This window comes from Haliaeetus leucocephalus, unplaced genomic scaffold, assembly GCF_000737465.1.
Source record: "Haliaeetus leucocephalus isolate CR32 unplaced genomic scaffold, Haliaeetus_leucocephalus-4.0 Scaffold151, whole genome shotgun sequence".
In the NCBI taxonomy this organism is placed as follows: Eukaryota; Metazoa; Chordata; class Aves; order Accipitriformes; family Accipitridae; genus Haliaeetus; species Haliaeetus leucocephalus.
In genome coordinates, this window is record NW_010972587.1 from 2,353,820 (window position 1) to 2,377,358 (window position 23,539).

Sequence of the window (23,539 nt, forward strand, 5' to 3'; positions counted from 1 at the left end):
TAACAGTGCCAACTTCATTTGGAAAAAAAAAAATTGTAGCATGGCAATAAACTATTGATTTTACATTGAAAATCGTCTGTGGGTTACTTCAGTATTTCCCAGTGTTAGTGTCACTGTATTGTATTTCATTAGTAAAACCTTTTTTTGCTTTTCTTTAAATCATTGCTTCAGGTACCTATCTATTTCCACCCCTACCGTCCCCCTTGTATTCCACTTATCATTACTCAGTAGTAAAAAAAACCCCAAACCTAGAACATGATGACCTGGAGTCTGTACATTTTTCTCCAAGCTTGTGTTTCATTTCTACTAGTGTTCTGTCACATCTTTCTCATGTAGGTAGACTTAGAAGTACCGCTGCTATTAACTACTGACTAGTGAATCACATGCCAGCAATTTGAATGTGCTCCCTTCTCAGTTATTAAATGACTAAGATTTCACAAAATCCAAATGGACTTTGTTAGCATAGTACTGATAAGTTCAGAAAGAAAGTAATAAGAAAATACAAGTTTGAAGTCCTGCACAGATGGCCTTTTTGCTTTCTTCTGGAGACTATAGAATAGGGTAGTGATTTATCAAAATTCAGTATTTCCTCTCTTCTCCCTCCCAAGTCACTGTTTTAAGGCATAATTTAAATAATGATGTTACTAGCCAACAAATGAACAAACCAAGCCCCTAGAAATGTCAGGAGATGTTTGGTTTTCAGAATCTCTTAAGAAACAACATTAAGTGGTCCTTGGGCTATGTTGATTAGATAACTTAGATGTCTGAAAACTCAGTTCTTGGGAAGCTTTTCATATCCCTGGCCAACAGCTTTGCAGCTTTCCTAACCAGAATGGCTGCTTGGCAGTCTGTCACACTTCATGTTTCCATACTAACATGATGTAGTGTTCCGTAGAAACTTTGGTTCTTTGTACATTCATTTCAAATAGAAAGCTTTCCTCTCATGTTTGTGGAGATGCTTGAGTGCACCAGTTCTGACATGACAGTAGGTAAAATCTATGCAGTTAGAGAATTAATTGCTAGCAATAACTAAAACATCATGCAACTGATACAAGTGATTGCAATTAAAATATGCGTATGCCTCGTATTCTTGACGTAATGATGCTTTGTGCTGAAATAAAATTTTTAAGCCAGATCAAAGTAGGTGGCATTAAACAGCCAAGCGTTAAAGAGCCGACCTTCCAGCCATATGTGCCTAGTACTAGCATTTCCAGTCATTATATAATATAAACTGGCTTTGGTAAAATCCCAGTACATAACTCACAACAATATAGCTGTTGGTGTTCAGTTGGGAGCACCCGACAAGCTGGGTTTTGTGAAGAGTTTCTATTTTCCTTCCTTCCTCAAATTCCTATCTGCTCAGAGGCTTAAGTGACTGGTTTGACTGAAGTGAAGCCTCAAACTAGATACTGTGATTGGTGCCTGAACTACTGGTCCTGGAGAAACCAGGGAACAGTTTCTGCTTTATTATTCCTACATCATTAATAGCTCAGCTGTAAGCAGCAGGTCTCGATCTGAATTAAAACACTACCAGTGCTTCGCTCTGAGCTGTCTGAGGTGTCAAATGGTGTTTGGGACTCAAACACGCTCAAGAGATGAGGCGATTTACAAAGCATATGTGTTTATGAAAATACTTAAATAAGGCACTTCTTTTTTCCTTCCCTTATTCACAGTGTGACCTTAGAGACTGCTGTTGGCACAACGGAGGCGAGGGCACCGCGCTGCTGGAAGCGAGAACTAGTGCTGGGCTCCTCCTATTCAGGTGCCGCTACTTTTACACATTATAAATCATAGCTTAGCAATAGTCAAAAGCCCCTTAAAGCAAACTTACAAATTGTCTCTAGTAAGTTATTCTATGAGCATTTGATCTTCCAAAGGCTGTAACTTGCTTAATTGTCTGAGGCACTTTAAAATCACCCCCCCCCAGCTCACACCACAGTAGCAGCAAATGTGAATTTATGCTCTAAGATAAAAATAGTTAATGTTGTTTCAGTTGGGTTATTAGCCCTAGCCAAAACTTAAGATACTTTTCTACGTAACTGAGGAAAACTGAAGATGCTAAAATTCAGTTAGTACTCTAGTTTTCAGAACAAGGTAAGGGGGGGACACACACATATCTAACTCTGAAGAAAACAAAGCAAAAAGCCCAAAGAACTCAAGAAAAATACTTAAAAGGTACTGACATGCTTAAAACCAGAGAGAGATGTGAAAGTTGGCAGAGTTTTAGTCATGTTCTTTTTTGCTGTCTCCATTGGGATAGATACCTGTCCTTGGCCAGTTTGAGTCTAGAACAGACAGCTTTGCATGTATCCCAAGAGATTTGTGTCTGGCAGCAGGAAGAGGAATACCAGCTGGAATTAATCCTTGAGGGATGAGTCATACAAACCAATTCACTTTTTTTTTTTTAATATGACCAGGTAACTAACAGGCTTTTTGCGTGGAGGAAAAGCAGTGACAGAACGAGGCTTGGATGTGGTCTCACACGTCCGCAAAACTGTCAAGAGACGAGTTAACCAGACTTTTAATACTGAAAAGCGTTTTGAGTGGGATCGTGCTGGGGTTATCTCCTCTTCCCAGCTTTTCACTGGCGACGTGGATGATGCAATAGCAGGTATCGGGGACGGTCTGGCAAGCGCGCTGGAGGCCAGGAGCGGTAATTTTAAATGCTTTTGACCGGTTTGAGAACTGACCTCCAGGAATACGACGAAATTAACCCGGGGCAGCCGCCCTCTCCTTTGCTGAGGCGCAAACAACTCCGCACAGCGGGGCCGCCCGCCTCCCCCTGAGGGGACGGGCGGTGGCTCCCACAAGGCCGTGCGCGCCGCCGGAAGTCGGCGGCTCCTTGACGCCACTTCCGCCGAGGAGCTCGTGGAGGGGCCGCGGGGCCGCGCGCGCGGGTTCTCTGGCTGAGGAGGAGGAGGAGGAGGAAGAGGCACCGGCATCATGGTGAGCGGCGGAGGGTGGGCACGGCGGGGCCGGGCGGCGGCGGCTCCCTTTCCCTCAGACAGGCCTGCGAGGGCCCGGCGGCCGCGCCCCTCCTCCCGCGCTTTGTCCCGCGGGGGTGGGGGGGAAGGAGGAGGAGGAGGAGGAGTGTTGGGCCTGGAAAGTTCTAGAACGCGGGTGAGGAGGGACCGCCATGGGCCGTGGTGCGGGACCGGCCCGGCCCGGCCTGCAGCGGCGGAGCAGGCCCCGGGCGGTTCCCGGTCCCGCGGTGGTGGGACCTCGCCCCGGCCCCCAGCGCGGCTGACGGGATGGAGGCGGGCGGGAGGCTCCCTCTCCCTCTCCTCTCCCTCTCCTCAGAGGGCTGACGCATCTGTACTTTTGGGATTTGATCCTAATTAGTTTAAGGCCTTGAGTTCTTTGCAGGTATTAGTCTCTGACGGCATGTGTTCGTTACCGGTACAATCAATTTACATGGAAATGCAAATAGAAAAAATTAGGGTTCAACACAAAATGTCAAAATATTACAGCCCCAGCGTGCTCAGTATTGGATTCTTTAGGTTCTGCTGGTTGTACCTGTCTTTGGGTTGTCCGGACCTGATGGTTAGCTGCACAGAACAGCAACACAAACGTTGCCCCAAAGCAAGGTACTGGTAAAGGCCTTTCAGGCTCATCGATCTTACCAGAGAATGTGGTGTGCAGCCCCTTGGAGTACGTTGCAGTCTGTCTTGTAATCCCTTTGTGTGATGAAGAGATTGCAAGACAGATTTTTAAGAAAGAGTCAAGGTGAATTTGTCCCGAATATACTTTTTATCGAAACCAAATGGGGTCTAGAAAGAAATAATTTTAATAATAAAAACATTGTTTAGGTTGTTAGCATCAGGTGTTTATTTTTAAAATGCATTGTTTTATTAAAGCTAAGGGAATACACTTATGTTAACTCTGTTTTAGGCATCCATTTCCCTTGCTCCTGTGAACATTTTCAAGGCAGGTGCAGATGAAGAAAAGGCCGAAACAGCTCGGTTGGTAAGTTTAATTCTCTAAAAAACTGATAATACTTGGGGTAATTGAACTTAGTCTTTTCTACTGTTAAATGTACTTCCAGTTTATGGTGATGTGGAACTTCATCTGTCTCATTGGGTTTTTTTCTTGCACATCTGTGAACAGAAGGTAGGAGGAGTGTTGTTTATACTAACAATTAGAGAAGCTCCTCATAAGTGTTCAAAAACTAAGTACCTAAGCTCAGAAGACTTACATTCATTGGAGGGCATTTCTTTTGGCTGCGAGACAGGCTTTTATGGTTTCTGTGAGAATTAAGTATATTTGATCTTGTTATCAAAACGTAGCAGTTAAGAAACTTGGACCCAGACCGCTGAAAGGAGCGTGGCTGCAGAAGGGTTGTGTTAAGATGTCCTTTTGGAAGTTATGGGCTAGCATCTACTTCTTGTATTAAAGTAGAAATAAATCCTTTTCTAAGGTATCTTTGCTTTCATTCCAGTCATCCTTTGTTGGTGCCATTGCTATCGGTGACCTGGTCAAGAGCACTCTGGGGCCCAAAGGCATGGTAAGGCAGCTGCAAGTTCTCAGCGGTCATACCTGATAATTTAGTTTTAATAGTTATGGTATGTTTTCAAGCAGTATTCTGCATCTCATATCTTGTAGGACAAGATTCTTTTAAGTACTGGAAGAGATAGCACGGTAACAGTTACCAACGATGGTGCAACCATCCTCAAAGCTATTGGAGTTGACAACCCAGCTGCCAAGGTCTTGGTTGGTGAGTTTTAACAGCTTGTAATTGGAGTACTTGGCATTTCTTCAGCTGTAACTTTATTATGTAGTTTTTTTGTTCTTAGAAAAGTAATCTTCAAATAATGTGAAAAATTGAAAGGAGGGGGAGCAGAATTCCTGAAGTAAGGAGGCCAAGGTGTTGCAGGAGTTATGGAACTCTGCCAAAGTAAAATTGAGGTATATGCTGCTCTTGCAAAACTGTTCTGATGTCTCCTCGTTTTCCCTCAACCCTGGTTTGTCCCAGGAGTCAAAAGGGACAAAAAAGACAGCTATGTGCCCTTCTTCTTTCACTGGGAAAATTCGGAACAGAAATCTGCTGGGGTAGAGAGGTTCTCTCTGGTTCTCCCTGATTTATATCTCTTTTTATCACTTAGTCAACATTGTACTCTGGACAGAGTTTACTTTTGCGATCAACTGTCTTAGTGTGGAAATGGCCCGGTTCTAGTGACAAGCAGGACCCTGAACAATTTGGTGTCAAGTTTCTTGATGATTTCATGTTTGCTGGGTCCTTGTTTATCAACAGTTTATGGGGCGTACTTCATTATTATATTTTGTGATCCTGTGTGTATAGGTTAGAGTTTCTATCTGGCCCTATTTCCTGTTGATGGCCATCTTCAGGAATGAGGAGAGAGAGGAGTAGCTCTTGACCATCTCCAGACTGGAACTGGTGTCTAGGTTGCAAATGAAGAGCAGGAATTTGAAGGATGCTGAATTTGATTTGCATCTCGGGTTTTTCTGTGGCTTAAAGAGTGATCTCTTTAAAGTATTGAGGAGTAAGATTCTTTTTTTCTTCTCCAAACTAATGTGAGAGAAGAATACTTTTATGTAAAGCTGGTATCGGTGAGCATGGTATTTTGAATCAAAACATTAATGCAGTGGCTTCTTTTTTTAGATATGTCAAAGGTTCAAGATGATGAAGTTGGTGATGGAACTACGTCTGTCACAGTGTTGGCCGCTGAATTACTGAGGGTGACGTATTACAGATTTTCAGATGTGTTTTTATTTGGCAATGTACTCCTGTGATATCAATAGGGGATGTGTTCTTTGATGTTTATGAAGAGGGCTCCCAAAATATAGGGATACCTAGCTCCCTTGCTGTTGAAATTGATAGGGCAAAACCCACAAACCCTTAGAATACTGTGTCATTGTCCTGGTTTCGGCTGGGATAGAGTCAATTTTCTTTCTAGTAGCTTGTACAGTGTTATGTTTTGGGTTCAGTAGGAGAAGAATGTTGATAACACACTGATGTTTTCAGATGTTGCTCAGTCGTGTTTATACCAAGTCAAGGGTTTTTCAGCTTCTCATGCCCAGCCAGCAAGATGGCTGGAGGGGCACAAGGAGTTGGGAGGGGACACAGCCAGGACAGCTGACCCCAACTGGCCACAGGGGTATTCCATACCATGTGACGTCATGTCCAGTATATAAACTGGGAGAGGGTTGGCCTAGGGGGGGATCGCTGCTTGGGGACTAACTGGGCATCGGTTGGCAAGTGGTGAGCAATTGCATTGTGCATCACTTGTTTTGTATATTCCAATCCTTGTATTATTATTGTCATTTTATTATTGTTATTATTATCATTATTAGTTTCTTCCTTTCTCTTCTATTACATTCTTCTTATCTCAACCCATGAGTTTTACCTTTTTCCTTCCAATTGTCTCCCCCATCCCACTGGGGCAGGGGAAAGTGAGTGAGCAGCTGCATGGTGCTTAGTTGCTGGCTGGGTTTAAACCACGACAGGCATCAATTTTTCTTTTTTATTTTTTTTTTTTTTTAAATTTTAAGTTATATTCCTTATTTTATTATTTATAAGTTCACAAGTATTTTAATTTGGTACATTTTAGAAAATTATTTTCTCTGACTTCATTTTGCAAGTGAATTGGAGAAGTATCACTCTGTCATAGGTCAATTCCTGGATGTTGCACTGGGAAGCATGTAGCACTGCTTAGTTGTGAGGTTCAGTCCTCTGAAATCCTTTTCATAACATTAATGAGAAAAAAACCCAAGGCATGTTAAATTCTCTTCTTGTGTGCACAAGACCTGAATTCATACTGTTCATTTAAACTCTGTATACAGAGTTTACACTGCCAAACTCTAAATCTGAAATTACTATAAAAGAGACTTCAGAAGTGAGGAACTCTTCTTAGCAAAGCTGTGCCAGTAAATCTAATCATCTCAGGTCCAGGAACTGTGATCAAGAGCATCTGAGAAATGATCCATCAGCTTGCCAAGTTCCTTGCAAAAAGGGAGTTTGGAGATTTTTTTGTTCCAACTACACTTTTAAGTTGCAGCTATAAGTGAACAGAAACAGGAAGTGAAAGATTGCTATTTTGAACTATATGTCTGGTTGCTATTCCTGTTAGAGTTAGGTTGTTGGTTTTTTTTAATTAATCAAAATTTCCTGACAATATTCCAAGGGCAAATCATATTTGCCTAGATTGGAAGAAAAAGCTGCCAGTAGGATGACTTTCATTTCATTGTCAGAGCTTTCTAGCTTTTACTGCCATTCAGAATTTTCTGATTACTTGGAAGTGTCTTTCCTAGTTAGTGTAAAAGTACCTTGGGGAAAAAACTAATCATTAATTTCATTTAAATAGGAGGCAGAGTTACTGATTTCAAAGAAGATTCATCCTCAGACCATCATTGCAGGCTGGAGAGCAGCCACAAAAGCTTCAAGAGAGGCACTTTTGAAAGCGGCTGTGGATCATGGGTTAGTAATGTACATGTGCTGTAACTCATTATAAGCCAGTCAAGTTTAAAACATCAGTGAGAATTATACATGACTGGGAAATTCTTCGCTCTCTTTTAAGTAGTGTAAAGGCTGAATTTATGATTTTTAACAGTTGAGAAAAAAAAGACTGCATTTTCTTTAGATGAACTGCAGAAGCTTTATGAAATTATTTAAAATTACTTATGGTGTGCATAAACAAAATATGAGCAATAAGTTGCTCCCTAGAACAAAAATCTGAGCTATTATTTCAGATTTCATACTCTGATTTTAAATGTGACTATTTTCTTTACCTGACGCTTTGAGAGCACAGGCTTTCTAAAGCTGAATGCAAAGGTTCTCCTAATTGAGCTTGTATTTCAAATAGAAGGTTGTATTCTGGGATGCCGGAGGGATTTTGTGTAGTTAGCATTCCTCAAAATGGAACATGGTACACACAGATAAAGGCTAGAAGAAGCGGGGAGAGACTCACAGTGGTAGGTTAATGATAGTTAAGGATTTCAGACCTTCCATTTTAACTGTACTGACTTTATTTTAGTGATGATGAAGTGAAGTTCCGTGAAGACTTGATGAACATTGCGGGAACGACTCTTTCATCAAAATTACTTACTCATCATAAAGATCACTTTGTCAAACTGGCTGTAGAAGCTGTTCTTAGGTTGAAAGGCTCTGGCAATTTGGAGGCTATCCATGTCATTAAGAAACTGGGTGGAAGTTTGGCTGATTCCTACTTGGATGAAGGTAAGTCTTTGTACATTGGCTGTAAGTGCGCTTGGGAAACAAAACTGTTAAAAGTTACACATCTCTGTACAAATTGGTCCTAGGAAACATTGCTATGTTATTATTAAATTGAATAATAAATAGGAGTTTTTGTAATAATGGAAATGGATTGTTCTCCTTTTTTAATATGAAGTCTTACAAGACCTTTCTGTTACTACAGGCTTTTTACTCGACAAGAAGATTGGTGTAAATCAGCCAAAAAGAATTGAAAATGCAAAGATTCTTATTGCAAATACTGGTATGGATACAGACAAGATTAAGGTATGTGACAGAACTACTGTTGTGAAACGATATTTTTGTAAATGGAATTCCTTTTTAGACTGAGCTCTTCATTTTCTTTGATTTAGATATTTGGCTCTCGGGTTAGAGTGGACTCTACAGCAAAAGTAGCAGAAATAGAACAGGCAGAAAAAGAAAAAATGAAGGAGAAGGTAGAGCGTATTCTTAAGCATGGAATAAACTGCTTTATTAACAGGTATGTATTTTCTGGGAAAAAGGGGTAGAGTTTATAGTGCAGTTAGAAAATAGCAAGATTTGAATATTGTGAGTGTGAAGGACATAATTTAGGCTTGTATCTGTAAAGTTAGATGATCCTTCTTAATGCTTGATTTATTCACTTCAGCGCGGCCGATGTTTTTTTCTGTGCTTCCCCTTGTGCACCATGCCCCCCTCCCCACCCCGTTTTGGTTTTTTATTTTAAAGAGGAAGAAGTGATGTTACTTAATCAGGAATCCATGTTTCAGTCCAGTTGAAGCAATGTCACTGTGCTTTTATACTAACAGATTTATTTAGTTATGAATACCAGCAGCATTGTCCATATCCATATTCCTGCTTTTGGGAGGAAATACGTGCTGAAAGAGTCTGTGCTGCTTAATGCATTTAGTTCAGATTGAACCAGCTATGCTTTTTCCTGCATTAAAAAGCTGATGCTGGAGTACTGCTCCAAATTCAAGAGTGTTTGAAAGACCTCTGTGCTCCCTGTCCTGAACCTTTTAATACACATCTCTGAAAGTATGAGAGAATACCATTTTCATTTAAGAGATGTCACAATCTAAGTTACTTATTTTTGTTAGCATGTGCTTCTCTCTTGAATTGTCACAGGGCAAAAAAAGCATTCAGTTTTTTAATGATGAAAAATGCTTCTGCCTTTCAGTAATTCTCATTTGAGTGAAACCGCCATACGTACGAGCAGCTTGACGCCTGGTGGTTCAGCGCATCATGTAGCCTACCGGAAAGCTGATTAGCTAGTACTACACCAAAGGATAGGAGTTGTAAGAGTAGCACTGTTTTCCGCAGTAGCAAAGATTTACTCTTTCAGGACATAGTCCATCTTAGAACTCGCCTTCAAAATTTGGGTTAAACGTCTGTAAGGACCGCTGACAGACTAATGAATCTCATAGTCCCTCCATCTATGTCATGTTTCACATAAGTTATGTTCTAGTGTAGGCAGAATGAGTACTTTGTCCAGTGGACGTGGTACAAATAGAGTCAGGAGTCCTGTTGGCAAATAGATGGAAGAATCCTTTGAAGTGCGCAAAAAAAAAAATCCTTAACTCCATCACTGCTATCCAGTGTGCTTGTAACACAGGTAGTTGCCCTAAGGAAGCTCAGGTAGCAGTCAGTCACGGTAGCCAGGCTAGTGGTATTCCAGTTAGGTTGACTCTTGACTTTCAGACTTGTTGCCTGATAAAATTGACTTCTGCTTATAGGCATACTGTAGATCCGCTTCACGTCTGATACTGTAAGTGTTGGCCAGTTAAATACCACTGAGGAGATGCTTGACAGGAGTCAAGGTTATATGGATCCAGAGTAGGAAGAATCTCCTCTGCGCATACCCAGCAGTGCCAATTGTCTTTTTTGAAGGTAGATTAGAAACATCTTTTTTGACAGAGATGGCATCTCCCAGCTCCTGCTGAATCTCTATAACACTCAGTCTCTAGTTTGGAAGGGAAAATTAGTTTGGCGTAGCACTCCTGAATGACCATTCACTGACCGTTTAGCTTTAGATGACCACTTCATTCTAGAGAGTGGCTTACATATTAACAAGGGAGCACGTACACTCATCTCTGTGGTCTGCTATTTGTATACGTTACGAGACTGGCCATTGATTGTTCCCATAAAGTTGTCTGCTGTTTGGATTTTGTATTGGTGAAGGAATTAGAGATGTTATTTCACATGTGGTTTTAGTGCACTCTGCTGGACTAGGCAGTTAAGTGCCCAGCAGGTGCTTAGAATCAAAGGACTTAGAATTTAAAGCATATGAGTCCTTGTGCGTTGATAGTGTGCCTTCAGGGGAAGGGTATTGCAAAGAGCTATTGTAGTTTGAGTTTTTTATGTTTTTTTCAGCTTTGTATGTTTCCCTGTCACTGCATTTGCTTCTGTGTGGTGTAACATTCTGTGTGTGGCAGGGGCCTCACATATTGACTGCTTTTGTAGCTTTCAGAAATCTTGTTGCATATCCATGCTACTGAGAATTAGGTGTCCTTTGTTACTCTGGTATTTTAAAAGGTTTGTTCTGTGTGTAATGGGAAGATGTGCCTGTGTTTTAATTGCAGACAGTTGATCTACAACTACCCTGAACAGCTCTTTGGAGCTGCTGGCGTCATGGCTATTGAACATGCTGACTTTGCTGGTGTAGAACGTCTGGCTCTTGTTACAGGTATGTAGAGTACCTTGTTATATGAAACTTGGAGAGTCGCATTATTTGATCTTCAGTAAATGTTAATGCTTGATCACCTAGTTTGTACTTTTTACTATTAAGCAGATCTGCGAATGTGAAAAGTACTCCAAATAAACTTTATTTTACAGTACTTAAATACAAAAGTATATGGAGGACCTTATGAAATTGGCCATAAGAAACTTTGAAATTACTTTGTTGATTTATCAACTGCTATATAACTGTCAGTATTTTTTCAGAAGCAGGTAACTCAGTTTCTATCTTCATTGTCTTATACTTTGCATGTAAAATGTCTGTTCTGATTCTGAATCCTCCCTGCATAATGATTTAAACATACTTTATTTTCTCTAGCAGCTGTGAATAAAGGATCATAATATTAACTGTGGAATATAATTTAGCCAGTTAGTGCCAGTTAGTAATTTTCTTTCATGTTTCAGAAATATTTTCAGTTAAGTCCCTGCTTGATAAACTTTTGAAGTGTTTGTTTTCTAGGGAAAGGATGAAACTTAGCAATAGGAAGAATAAGATGATGAATCCACAAGTTAGTTAATACCATCTTGTTATAAATGGCTCTTGTTTGATTGTAATAATAGAGAAGACTTAGAGAGTCATCCTTTGTTAAAAATGTGGGCCTGAGTCATCGACTTGAGGTGGATCTCAGATGACATGAACAACCTGGATATTTTCAGTAGTGGTCAGTGTAAATGTGACTCTAGTAACTAAGGAAAATGAAACATCTGGAATGCCACAGATGATTCTCATTGCTGAAGTTAGAGATAGTTAACTGGAACATCATAAAAAGTTAATTGTGAAATTGATCAGGAGAATGGAGAATTTGCTTTGAAGGAGAGAGGAAAAGATACTGATGTGTTTAGCTTTGTAAAACCGCAGTAGCAATTGTGTACAACTGTCTGTAGGCACATTGACACGGGTAAATGCTTGATTGAGAGCAATACTGCTTATGTTCTGGAACAAATTCAAAGCAAATTTTGTAGGCAGAGCAAGTGAACCATATCAGACCACACTGGATCAAATAGTATAGCTGAAAAAAATAGACAAGCTTTTAGTAAGCACAAACTCTTTACTACAAATCTTGTCTTTTCTTGTACCCCTACAACTACAGTAGTGCTGCAAGCTAGTGTGGAATAATCGAGCATACACTGGGAGTGAAGATATGTAAATGGTTTTCTAATGGGAATATCAAATTACTAGAACAATATTCCATTCAGAGACATTTTGGTCTTTGTAGTATCTGTTTTGTTTACAGTATGGGAGTTTACAATAAATGCACAATAGTGCCACTGTGACATGGCATGAGACTTGCGATTCAGGAGAGTGGTGGCCAGTGGTTCTCAGCCATCATCGGGCAGGCAAAATGAATACTGGCACAAGCTCAACTTTAAAAACATAGCAAACTTGATATAGTACTTTACAAATACTTCATCAGTAAATACTATTGAAATTTTAAACAGATTGACGTTTTAGTTTTGGCAAATATCGACATTTAGTCTCTTACCCAGACAGAGCTCAAAAGCGTTACAGCTATTGTAGTTCTTGTGATATGAAACAAAATATTAGTGTTTTAAGGACTTGTCAACATCAGTGGAAGGTTTCTGGTGCCATATGCTGACAGTGGAAAAATTTGGCTTATCAGTATTGTTAATTTAAATTCATTTTTGGGCAATCCTGAAAATTTTTTTTTTTAAATTTTTTTCTCCCCCTTTGGTTAGACCTTGCCTGAATGGATGCTTTCATTGTGAGCTCTTTGACTTTTGTGTGATCTTACATTTATAGGTGGTGAAATTGCATCAACTTTTGATCACCCTGAGCTAGTAAAACTAGGAAGCTGCAAGCTTATTGAAGAGGTCATGATTGGAGAAGATAAACTTATTCATTTCTCTGGAGTGGCAATGGGTAAGTGTTTTACCACTAATGGCATGTTGTAACATTTGTGTTAATCCCCTGCTAATGCTTTTGAGTTACCAGGATGGCGTAGGAATTTTGTAACAATTCATGTAACGATTTTTATTAAAGCCTTGCTCTTCAGTAAAAATCCTGCAAAGATGTACATTCATGGTTGAAGTCGCGTGTGTTTAATGTTAAGTAAATGAACATAAACATTTGTAAGGGTAGGAACCAAAATTTCTCCTTTGGGAGGTTAAATTGACAAGAATAGTAGCAACATGTCATACTTAAAGAACTTGAGTGCTTGTTCTAGTAAATGCCAATACTGTAAATTTCTGAGGGGTAGTTTTGAGATAACATTCTTTTTTTATAAAATTAAATAAGGTGGTGTGGAACAGCTCACTAATAAAAGCAATAGTATAGTGTACATCATTTCATTCTACCTGTGAAATGTCATCATGCTTTCTTCCTGTCACCCCCCCCAACTGATCTATGTAAAACTTGACTGCAGTGATAGCAAAACCATTACAAATACTTTGTTATAGCCTCTTTTTTTGTCTTTGGTTTGTTTTTTTAATCTGTTCATATTTGCACTTTTTAGGTGAAGCTTGCACCATAGTTTTGCGTGGAGCAACACAGCAGATTCTAGATGAAGCGGAGAGGTCTTTGCATGATGCTCTTTGTGTTCTTGCCCAGACCGTGAAGGACACTAGAACTGTGTATGGTGGAGGTGAATATTAGATTCTTTGTACTTTGTACGCGATACACATTTTGTATTACTGTTCAAGTCAGATATAAAACATCTGTGTGTCTCCAACGAATAGGTTGTTCAGAGATGCTGATGGCTAACGCTGTTGCAGAACTTGCCATCAGAACACCTGGCAAAGAGTCTGTTGCAATGGAGTCCTTTGCTAAGGCTTTACGAATGGTAAGTTTGTTTAATCAGATTGCTGGATTAATAGACATGATGTTTCACTAAGTTTACTAGCTTCTGGCATCAGATAGTTGCTTTTCTTTCAAAGGTTTGGTTTTCTAAAAGTAAAAAAGTAAAATTTAGCAACACATCTTGGATGAAGAAAGGGGAAGAAGTTACTGTTTTCTCTCTTAGGAAAAAAGTAGTGGTGTTTTTAATAATTCTGCATGTTACAGAATTCTGATGTTCATATGCTAGCCCTCTTCTAACTGGTTCTTGCTCCTGTTACCTGCAAGGTTAAAAGTGCAGCAGAAATAGCCCATAAAAATCTTGCCTTATTCAGCTGACAACCGATTTAGAAGAGAGCAACTATTCTGTTCTATTGATACTCTAGTGCTATTTGATTGTATTTGTGCTCTAGTACTGTCTAGAATTTTCTAGACTTGCATTGGAGATTGCAACTTAGTATCACAAGAAACATTTATAGAGTAGTATTGTGGTAACAGACTGTCAATTTGAGAAGAATTGCCTTTCTGTAATTTAAATTAGGGAAAACCTTTCTTAGGAAATGAAAGACCATAGTAAAACATTTCTCCCAAGAAAATTAAATTAAAGAGCATGGTAAGACTTGGCATTACCTCTTCAGTCAGCACAAGCAGTTTGCACTGCTGTCACTTAAATAGTGAACAGAATGATCTGGTGGTTAATGCTTACCAGCAAGCTTATGTTCTTAAAATGAAACTGTTTCTCCAGTTGTAGTCTGAAATGCTAAGAAAGAGACAGATTTCTTTCTGCCTGTGTAAAATGAACCAACAAATCAGCTAACACACTTCTGTCCTCTCAGCTACTCTCTTAGAACAGAGTCTTAAACAAAATCCTTAGAAAGGTAGTTAGATTTTTTCTTTTTCCGATGTGTTTGAAACTTCCTCTTCTTGAAACTGAATAGTAAACTAGTAATACCGAAGTATGTTCCATGTTTACTAGGGATCAATCCCTGCATTAATTAAAGACAACCTGTGTTTATCCCCTTAGATCCCAACAATAATAGCTGATAATGCTGGCTATGACAGTGCAGATTTGGTTGCTCAGCTGAGAGCTGCTCACAGTGAAGGGAAGACTACTTACGGACTTGGTAAGGGGCTTAATATTACTTCTGTTGTTGGATTGCTGTTTGGGAGGGTGATTAGGCTTATTAAACTTGGTCACATCTGTTTGTCACTGGTAGCTGGAAGAACTGAGTACGCTGATTTCTGTTTGCTTTGCATGTAACACTGTATGCCTACGTTCTATTTCCTTTATCATTCTACCAGGATTTTCACAACAGAGTGAAAAGCTTTGTTTTTGAAGGGGATGGTTTCCACCTGTAAAAAACACTTCCCTTACTTACATTGAGTCTAGTTATATGAAGCTTAGAAAGAAAGGCATTGATTTAAAAACAAACAAACAAAAACCCAACACAACCCCCCCCCCCAAAAAAAAACAACCAACCCAACCCTTAAAAAAAGTTGTGGAGAAGAAATCTGAAGTTGATATACCTAAGGAAATAGTGCTGAGAGTCCTGTTGGGATCTTGTCTCCTCTTCCCAGTGTATAAAGTTTTCATCATTAATTTTTTGTATGTAATTGCAACATGTTAGGCTTAAATCGGGAGCCTTGAAGTGAAAGACTTTATTTAATACTTCCTTTACTATCAATATGGTTCATTTGAGCAGCTAAGTTACCATACTGCCAGCTTCTTGTAATTTCTTTAAACCACCACCCCCTCGCCCCCCAATTTAAAAAAAACCAAACAACCTCTTAATGTGTCTCTTCTTCCAGATATGAAAGAGGGTATCATTGGAGACATGGCAGTTTTGGGAGTAACAGAAAGTTTCCAAGTCAAGAGACAAGTTTTGCTGAGTGCAGCTGAAGCAGCAGAAATGATTCTTCGTGTAGATGACATCATTAAAGCAGCACCAAGGTATGATCTGAGTATCTATGTGGTCAGTTACAGTAGTACAAAGTAACCTCCTTCTGTGGAAGAGTAACTGCAGAAAAATCTTGTTCTAAAAATATTTATTTGAAATGAAGACTGACATATGACATGCTAATGTTCATGTTACGTGATTTTTTTGCATTAGCAGTATGAACAGGCCTTTAGAGCTGTCAGTGTGCTTAAATTAGTGCGTCTGAGCAAAGCCGAGTTAATCTTAGGTCACCAGCTACTCATGTGCCATATCTAGTACTAAAGCATCTGCAGAAGTGGCTGACCAAAATGTAGGGGATCATGCTGCTTTTTTTTTTTTTCTTTTGGCAAGAATTGTAGTGAAATGCCCAGCTGCTTCTGAAGTAGAATCTACAGTTAAAAGAAAAACATGTTTGTTTAAAAAGTTTGAGAAGAAATGCCACTTGTAGGCAGGTTATTTCATGCGTGCCTGCTACCAGGTAGTTTGCACTGTTTTGTGAATCACAGGGGTTTTTTAACTGTGGTCAGCGGTCGTGTATTAGCTTTGGGATGATACTGCTTTTTGTGCTGTGAGATAAAGCTAGCACTGAACACAAAATACCAGCTAAAAATTAAAAATAAGGGCAGGTGGGGAGACTGGTGGACATCAGCATGGGGGGAAATTTTCTCATTTTTCTTTTTCTTCCCAGAAAACGCGTACCAGACCATCGCCCATGTTAAATTTTCTTCAGTACCTGAGGATGTGTGGACCAGATCTCGCCTAGTAATTTTCTTCAATGATCTAGTTCTTGTGAGGTTATGGAACAGAAGCTTGACACGAGCAGATCTCCATCAGTGGCATGAAATAACTGTCTTCAGTTGGTTTTAACTTATTTCAGTTTATATGTGTTGTGGGGAAGAATTCACTTTCAAGTAAAACGGGTTTTATACAACCCTATTCCTTCTGTTCCTCTCCAGGTTCCACTTAAAATACACAGAAATAAAAAAAAATAAGTTCACATTCATCAGAGTTGTATTTGTTTTTGTGTAGAACCAGTTTCATTAGAAAAGCTGCGGTGCACATCCTCAGTCCTCAGATGCTTCCAGCCGTGCCCCGGCAGTCAGCGTGAAGGATGACCTTTCAAGCCTTTGTAGCTTGCTTGTTCAGATTGACATGGTGTGTTTAGTGTGAGTGGTTTATTCCAGTCCTGGCTGTATAGGTTTTGAGTTGGGATCCTAGAAATAGGCTCTGAAGTTACATGTTAGCCTTTCCTAGTGATACAGGAGGATTACTAATTTTTTTCTGATGATGAAAGGAAAAGAAAAAGCTGAAGAGGAACCTTAGTCAGTGCCTAGAACTACCACTGAAGGGACTTTATACAGCTTTTTACACCACAAATTTTATGTAGATAGGAGTTCTGCTGAGGGGAGTTGAGAGGAAGGCGCAGTTTGGGAGAGATACCAACATCGTGGACCAAACAGTCTGTGTGTTTGGCTGTAAAGGACTGGACTCGGGCTGACTTTACAAACACTTATAATAGAGGGCAGCTAGTGGAAAATGTGCCAGGCTGCATCGTGTTCCCTTTATTTCTTTTTTCCCCCCTTTCATGTCTGTTGTAGCCTATCTTTATATTCTCTTTCCTATTCCAGTAGTTGCTGCAAAGGCAACATCTTAATTGGACCAGTTTCTTTATGCTCAGGTCGTAAGGAAGTCTGTGATGCCTGCAGCAGTCTTCATGCAGATTCTTGATGACTGTAAGCAGAGACAAGCGGAGGCACTGTCTCTGTGGGAGCCTGAAGAGAGGTGCCAGCTGGGTGTTGTGACCCTTTGGGCCCTTGCAAGTATAATGCAGCACCTTGGCAAACACCGGGGGAAGTCTGCCAAAGCAGGAAGATTAATGTGAAATCAAGAAAGTATCTGTGCAAATGTTTTTCTCCCTTAGGTTTCCTGAAATGAAGAGAATCTGCTTACAGAGCACTCCTCCAAACTCTCCAAGCAGACTCTTCAGATCTCCAAAAGTGACAATGCTGTGTAAAGAGTGCTGTGTTAAATCCAAACCATTGGCAAGCAGGTGAAAGCACCTTCTTCCCCACCCCCTCAAGTAAATAAAGTACCAGGTCAGTTCCATAGGAAATAAAACATTGAACTTGGATGTTAAAAAAAACCCTGAACTCTTGTCCTGCTGAATAATTTTCTTCTGTAGGAAGAAATAGTTTGTTGAAACAAGGTTTGACAAAGAATTTGGAAAGAGAATTCAGTTAATTCCAAAGCAGGATGATTTAACTCAGCAAGATGCTAGTATACTTTATTTAATGACTAGTAAGGACGCTACATGGGTGCCAGCCAGATCCAAATTCAGACTTCATGTAACAAGACAGCAAGTGCTAGCAGAGTCTATGTATTTCCAGATAATTTTTCAAGCATGTAAATGACACTAAGCAGTCACGAACTGGCATTGAATCAAACCTTTTCTGGGAAGTCAACTGGCACTTCTGCAGGCTGTGCTGGTGAGACAGTTCCACTTGACAAGTGAGGCAGAGAGGGAAGTGGCTGTTCTGCACCACCAAGGGCTCCCCACCCTTTTTAAAAAAAGCTGTCTTTTACCAAACTCAACGATCTGTGCTATGGAATCAAAAGCTAAAACTGTCATTTTGAGCCAGATTTCTGTGTTATACAATTATAAAGCAAAACATACTTTATGAAAAGAGTTCAGTGCGTTTTGAAGGGGATCTGAACCAGTCCGAGTTGCAAGCTGGAGAAACACCCAGCTGAAGTCAACTGAGTAAAGTTTGCCTCGGCTTCAAATTCTGTGCAAGCCTGCAGCAGGAGGCTCCCAGCCCTGGGTTTTATTCATGCAGGCTTACCTTTGCAAATTTCGTGGTTTTTCCCTTTTAGACAGGCTTTGATTTTCTTCTTTGCTACTGCATGAAAACTTGGCGTGTACAGCTGCCCTTACAGGCAGCGTTGTCGCTCACATCAAAGCTAGCAGCAAAGCCTCTAGCCTTCCTCACCATCATTTAAAATGGTGCTTGGCAATAACAAAACAAGAGTGGTCACGAATTGTCCAGGAGGAAGGCAGCAGCGGTAAGAGGAGAGCTCCTTGGTATGTACGCACTGTTTCCTTGATAGCGCACCCGGGGTTCTGCTACCCCTTCCCACTCAGCAGGCAGGGGAAACTTCATGCTGTTGCTGCGTTTCGGAGAAGTCATTTGAGACAAATGCTGTGAGTTACTTTAGAGCTGTGACTCTCAGCAGCGATCACCTTGAACAGCAGCTTCCAGCTGAGCTTGGACACCTCAGCAAGGTGGAAGGGAGAAGGGAGAGACCATGAGTGAAGAGCAGCGAGTCCGTACGTGCTCTGTACAATCCACCCACGGAAAACGTCTTAACTGTGTCTTCATCTCTGCTGTGAACTGTGAGTCGTCCTCGCATGGGAGGAGAGGGAAAGGGAAGAAGTCTTTCCTCTAGAGAGAGTGTTGGCTGCTGTGCAAAAGGGGGTGTCTGTACACAAGAATTTTGCCGTCTCCTAGCTCTAAGCTGGTGCACCTACTCCTGAAGACTAGCCAGGCGATGTGGTGCTCCCTGGACACCAGCAAGGAAGGGAGAAGTAGAGGTTGGGTGGTGGGGTGAGTGTTGCCTGAGCGGGCAGCTGAGCATCAGCAGGGCTCGGCTTCTGGCTCAGGCTTGGAGGCAAGAGGTGGCGACGGTTTCTCATCGAGCGTGATTTCTATCACTGCCCCGGACCGCTTGCGGGGTTCGGGGGTCTCCTCAGACCACCTCCCCACCCTGCGCACCCCTTTGGCCACTTTGGGTGCATTCCTGCAGGGGTTGTGATCGTAGATCACCAGCTTCAGGCCGGGGAGGTGAGCCAGGCTGGGAAAGAACCGGATGGAATTACGATCCACGTCGATCACCTCCAGAAAAGGCATGTCCAGCAGGACGGGGGGGAACTCGGACAGCAGGTTGCCCGACAGCCAGATGGTGCGCAGCTCCTGCAGGCACCGCAGCTGGGCAGGGAGCGTGCGCAGCGCGTTGGAGCCGGCGTGCAGGGTCTTGAGCAGGCTGAGCTCGCACACCACCTCGGGCAGGCGCTGCAGGCAGTTGGACTCGATCCAGAGGGTCTTGAGGTTCTGCAGGAGCCGGAGCTCGAGGGGCAGGCTGCAGAGCTTGTTGTTGCCCAGGTAGAGGATGCAGAGCTGCTTCAGGGTGCACACGACCAGGGGCAGCGCTTTGAAGTTGTTGAAGTCCAGCGCCAGGATCTGCAGGTTTTGCAGCTGCTCCAGCTCGGGGGGCAGATGGTTCAGGTTGTTGTCGCTCAGGTACAGCTTGACCAGTTCCCGAAAAGAGCAAATGTGCAGAGGCAGCCGCCTCAGCTGCCTGCTGCTCAGATCCACCGTTTTATCCACTGGCATCTCTTCTAGGTCTTCCAGGAGGTACTTCTGGCACTCGTTGGAGGGCACAAAAGCAACTATGGCTTTCAGACTGTTGCCCATCCTGGGACTTTCTTTGTCCGGGGATCGCCAGGACTGCAAGGGACAGGGGCCCGCCTTGGTCTTCTCCTGCTGTGCACTGGCCTGCCGGTAACTCTGTCTTCCCAATATAAGGCTCTGTTTACATGGCACCAGCCATTAATCTCAAGGGCTCTGAAATGTTTCTGATAACCGAGTGAGTGTTTGGTGACGGGGATTACGGACAGGACGACCCAGAGTGCAGGTCTCCTTCTCTCGCCCACAGTCCCACTTGGCCCTCCCCGAAAACATTCCTTCTTGCCTCTTCCCGCACACTGTAAATGTTCTCTGATTTTGCCCCAAACCATTGCCCTGATGCTCCAGCCCCTCACCTCTTGCTCCAGCTGTGCTGGCTGCGGGGATTCGCTTGGGAAAGTAAACACCGCAGAAAACCAAAGTTTTAAACTCCGATGTTTAGCTTTCATGAAACTTTCATCGGAAACGTCGGTTGTAATTGAATTGTTGTTTAAAATACCTGTCAAGACTTGACTGACTTTCCAGACAAGTGGCACTTTTAGGGATTTACTTTGCAACGTGCCAAATACATAATTTCAGAGTGTAACTTGCCACCCAGTACTTATCTTAAAGCTTTAACACAAATACTTGGCAAACTGCTATCTTGAGCTGTTCTACTATTTATGTTTCTAATTTAATGGTGTTTACTATAGCCTCTGGCACTCTTGACTGTGTAGGGCCTTTTTCATTACATTATGTTTTGCTGCTTGTCTGGATCCCCATTTAATATGCTCACTATCACAACCTGCCACGGCTGTTCTCCAGCCGCCTTCCAGCCGTGCTACTGCAGTTCCCATGTCTGTACCAAAACCTGTCAAGAAACTGCCACGGATTTAATTCCATTAAGATTCTCACTTGTTATGAGTGAGATAAATACGATGTTAAAAATTATGACTATTTAGATGTGACAGTATAAACTGTTCCCCTCCTCCTCTCAGCAAGGTCCCTTGCTATTGAGGTCAGGAGTGCCTCATTTCTAGGAGAAGCCTTCCCATGTGTAGGCACCTCTGCGTACTTCGACTTCTTGCTGCTGTTTTAAGTTTTTTTGGAGATTGTCCTACCTGTGTGCTGGCCATGGCTCTACCTTGATCTTTGGGTGTGAAAGCTGGGAGAGTGTTTTAAGGTGAAATAGCCTCTCTGGTAGCTGGCTCTCTACTTTGGTATCTACAGGTCACTGCTGTCATTTTCCACACTTACCATAATTTAGGGAGGATACTTTCTTCAGACAATCTGCAGTCGGTTTCGGGGCATTAGGTGCTACACAACCAAAATACGTGATTGCCGAGAGCCACGTATTCTTGGGAAAACAAAAGGCAGAGCAAACAGAAGATTGAGAAAAAGGCAGTATCGAGCAGTTAAGGTGGCCCCTGGATCTCTGGTCAAATCTGGTATTAGAGAGCTCTCTACCATCGCTTGCTTTCAAACGTAAAGCAGCTCTTAGCTATCAATTGTGTATCAGCTATAGGATGTTTACTAGCCTTTTCCCTGCAAGTGGCTGTGCCATGCAGCAGTGATGCTATGAAAAGTATAGAGGGTTTCCCAGGGAAGGAGAACAACAGAGAGGGCATCTGGGAACCAGTATCGCAGCAGGATGGAGAACAGCAAGTGCCGCGACCTGAGTGCCCTGAAACAAGTTTTGGATGGAGAAGCTGGGCAGAGTGTCAAGCCTGGAGAACAAAGATACGTCGCAGTCATCTGTGGCCGTGCTGTGGAAGAGAGGTGCTGAAAATACTCTCTCTGGTGACAGAAGAGGGGACGTGCTGGGCGTAGCATCCCAGCAGCAAGAGCTGGTTCGCACTGGGCGAGCATCTCGGAGTTTCCACTTTACTGCTTTAACACTACGTGTCCTGTCAGAGGGCCACTGTGGGGAATGTGTCATTCCTGGATTTCACAGGGCATCCTTCTCCAAGCAGTTACCCTGGAATGTGATCTGACTTTTAAGAAATTATTCCTATAGCCCTCAGCAGGTGTTTGTATTTGTTTCTGTTTCTAAGCAGCTGTGGCATCTTGGAAAAGCAAGGCTCCCTGCCCCGTTAAGGCACTGTAGGCTACAGGTGTGGAAAAACAAATGCATTTGGCATAAACAATAATGAATTTACGTCCATGGCAAAGACATGTCCCTTAGACAAATCTGTTCAGATATCCTGCTGATCAGAACAACATAAAAGCCTAGGTAAGAGTATAAACTAATATAGTTTAGGCATGTTTTTCTTAATAAACCATACGGAGAGAAATAATTTTGCAATAGACCTTACATCTGTAGACACAGATATGTATATTTTTTCTACTTAAATTATTTCTATGTAATGAAACTTTTAAGCTGCAGACAACTATTTCTTAGGGATCCTCTGCATTGTAGTTTAATCATTATTCCAGCTTATCGAAAAAAGTCACGATGACCTTTTGTTGCTGCATTTTGTACCTCTGTTGGCTAAATGAATGTCTGCCTGGAACACGCTGTGAGATCAGTGTATTTGGGAAAAAATAACCTTTGTGTGGTGGGATAATAAAAAGAGCTACATTTGCAATAAAATGAACAATCTTGATCTTTCTGAGAATCAGCGACTCAGTGGAGGCTCTAAGGCAAAGGCAGTCCCCTCAGTGGACCCGGGGCGGTGTTTTGAAAGCCGCTTCATGTCTTCAAAGTTATCCCGATGCCCTCCAGCCTGAACATTAATGACTTCCCAGAAGCATTTGTGGCATTTGAGGAAAAGTTCAAGTGATAAAGGCGCTCAGCACAGATATTGTCTTGCTCTTGTCAAAGCGACGATGCCCTACCAGAGGGCACGACATCTGCTCTGCAGCGTGTCGGGTGGCGCGTGTGGGCTCCTTGAGGGATGCCTTTGCTTTCTGAAAGTTCACAAACAACCGCATCTATTGCTGACCCGTCTCACTTCCAGCACCCGGCTCCCGCAGCTCGGTGGCTGGGACGGCTGCGGGACAGAAAACGTGGTTGTTTGTTGAGAATTTGCGTAAAACCTCTGAGTCCAGAAGAAACGGGGAACACTGCTCAGAGCTAGATAATTAAAAAAAAAAAAACCACAATAAAATGGAAATCAATATAAAAGTTACATTTTGGAGATTTTTATTGGTTTTTTGAAACAAAATATTAGAATAGCGATGCTGGGGCTTTTTCAGCTCCAAAGCTCTGCAGAGAGCTGTGTGATGACACCAGGCTCAGCCTTTGCCAAATTTGTGTAGCCTTCACAATTTTGGAGGTAAGTTTGAAAAAGCAAAACATGTATTTCAAAATCCAGGGGACTAATGAATAGAGCTCTAAATTTGTTGATTTTAAGACCCTCATGCCCCTCCTCAATCAGCCTGACATAGCAAGGGAAGAGACTTAAAAGAACAATTTTTAAGA

The 23,539-nt window shown here is 41.8% G+C and overlaps 2 protein-coding genes across 5 annotated transcripts; one reads left to right on the forward strand and one right to left on the reverse strand.

Moving 5' to 3' along the window:
* Nucleotides 1-2,849: 2,849 nt before the first annotated feature.
* Nucleotides 2,850-16,665, forward strand: CCT2 (chaperonin containing TCP1, subunit 2 (beta)). Of its 4 annotated transcripts, XM_010561763.1 has the most exons (17): nucleotides 2,850-2,946; nucleotides 3,501-3,587; nucleotides 3,892-3,966; nucleotides 4,439-4,504; nucleotides 4,603-4,714; nucleotides 5,621-5,697; nucleotides 7,323-7,435; nucleotides 7,992-8,194; nucleotides 8,394-8,494; nucleotides 8,581-8,708; nucleotides 10,789-10,892; nucleotides 12,705-12,824; nucleotides 13,417-13,545; nucleotides 13,640-13,743; nucleotides 14,761-14,860; nucleotides 15,546-15,687; nucleotides 16,362-16,665. In XM_010561763.1, the coding sequence occupies exons 4-17, from the start codon at nucleotides 4,502-4,504 to the stop codon at nucleotides 16,390-16,392; spliced, it is 1,467 nt and encodes a 488-aa protein (XP_010560065.1). In that variant the 5' UTR covers nucleotides 2,850-2,946; nucleotides 3,501-3,587; nucleotides 3,892-3,966; nucleotides 4,439-4,501; the 3' UTR covers nucleotides 16,393-16,665. The 4 variants fall into 4 exon arrangements, with proteins under 4 accessions (XP_010560065.1, XP_010560064.1, XP_010560067.1 ...); XM_010561762.1 differs by lacking the exon at nucleotides 3,501-3,587; XM_010561765.1 differs by lacking the exons at nucleotides 2,850-2,946; nucleotides 3,501-3,587; nucleotides 3,892-3,966; nucleotides 5,621-5,697.
* A 2,643-nt stretch (nucleotides 16,666-19,308) lies between these two features.
* LRRC10 (leucine rich repeat containing 10) lies at nucleotides 19,309-20,145 on the reverse strand. The gene has a single exon (XM_010561766.1). The coding sequence runs from the start codon at nucleotides 20,143-20,145 to the stop codon at nucleotides 19,309-19,311; it is 837 nt and encodes a 278-aa protein (XP_010560068.1).
* Between the last annotated feature and the right edge of the window lie 3,394 nt (nucleotides 20,146-23,539).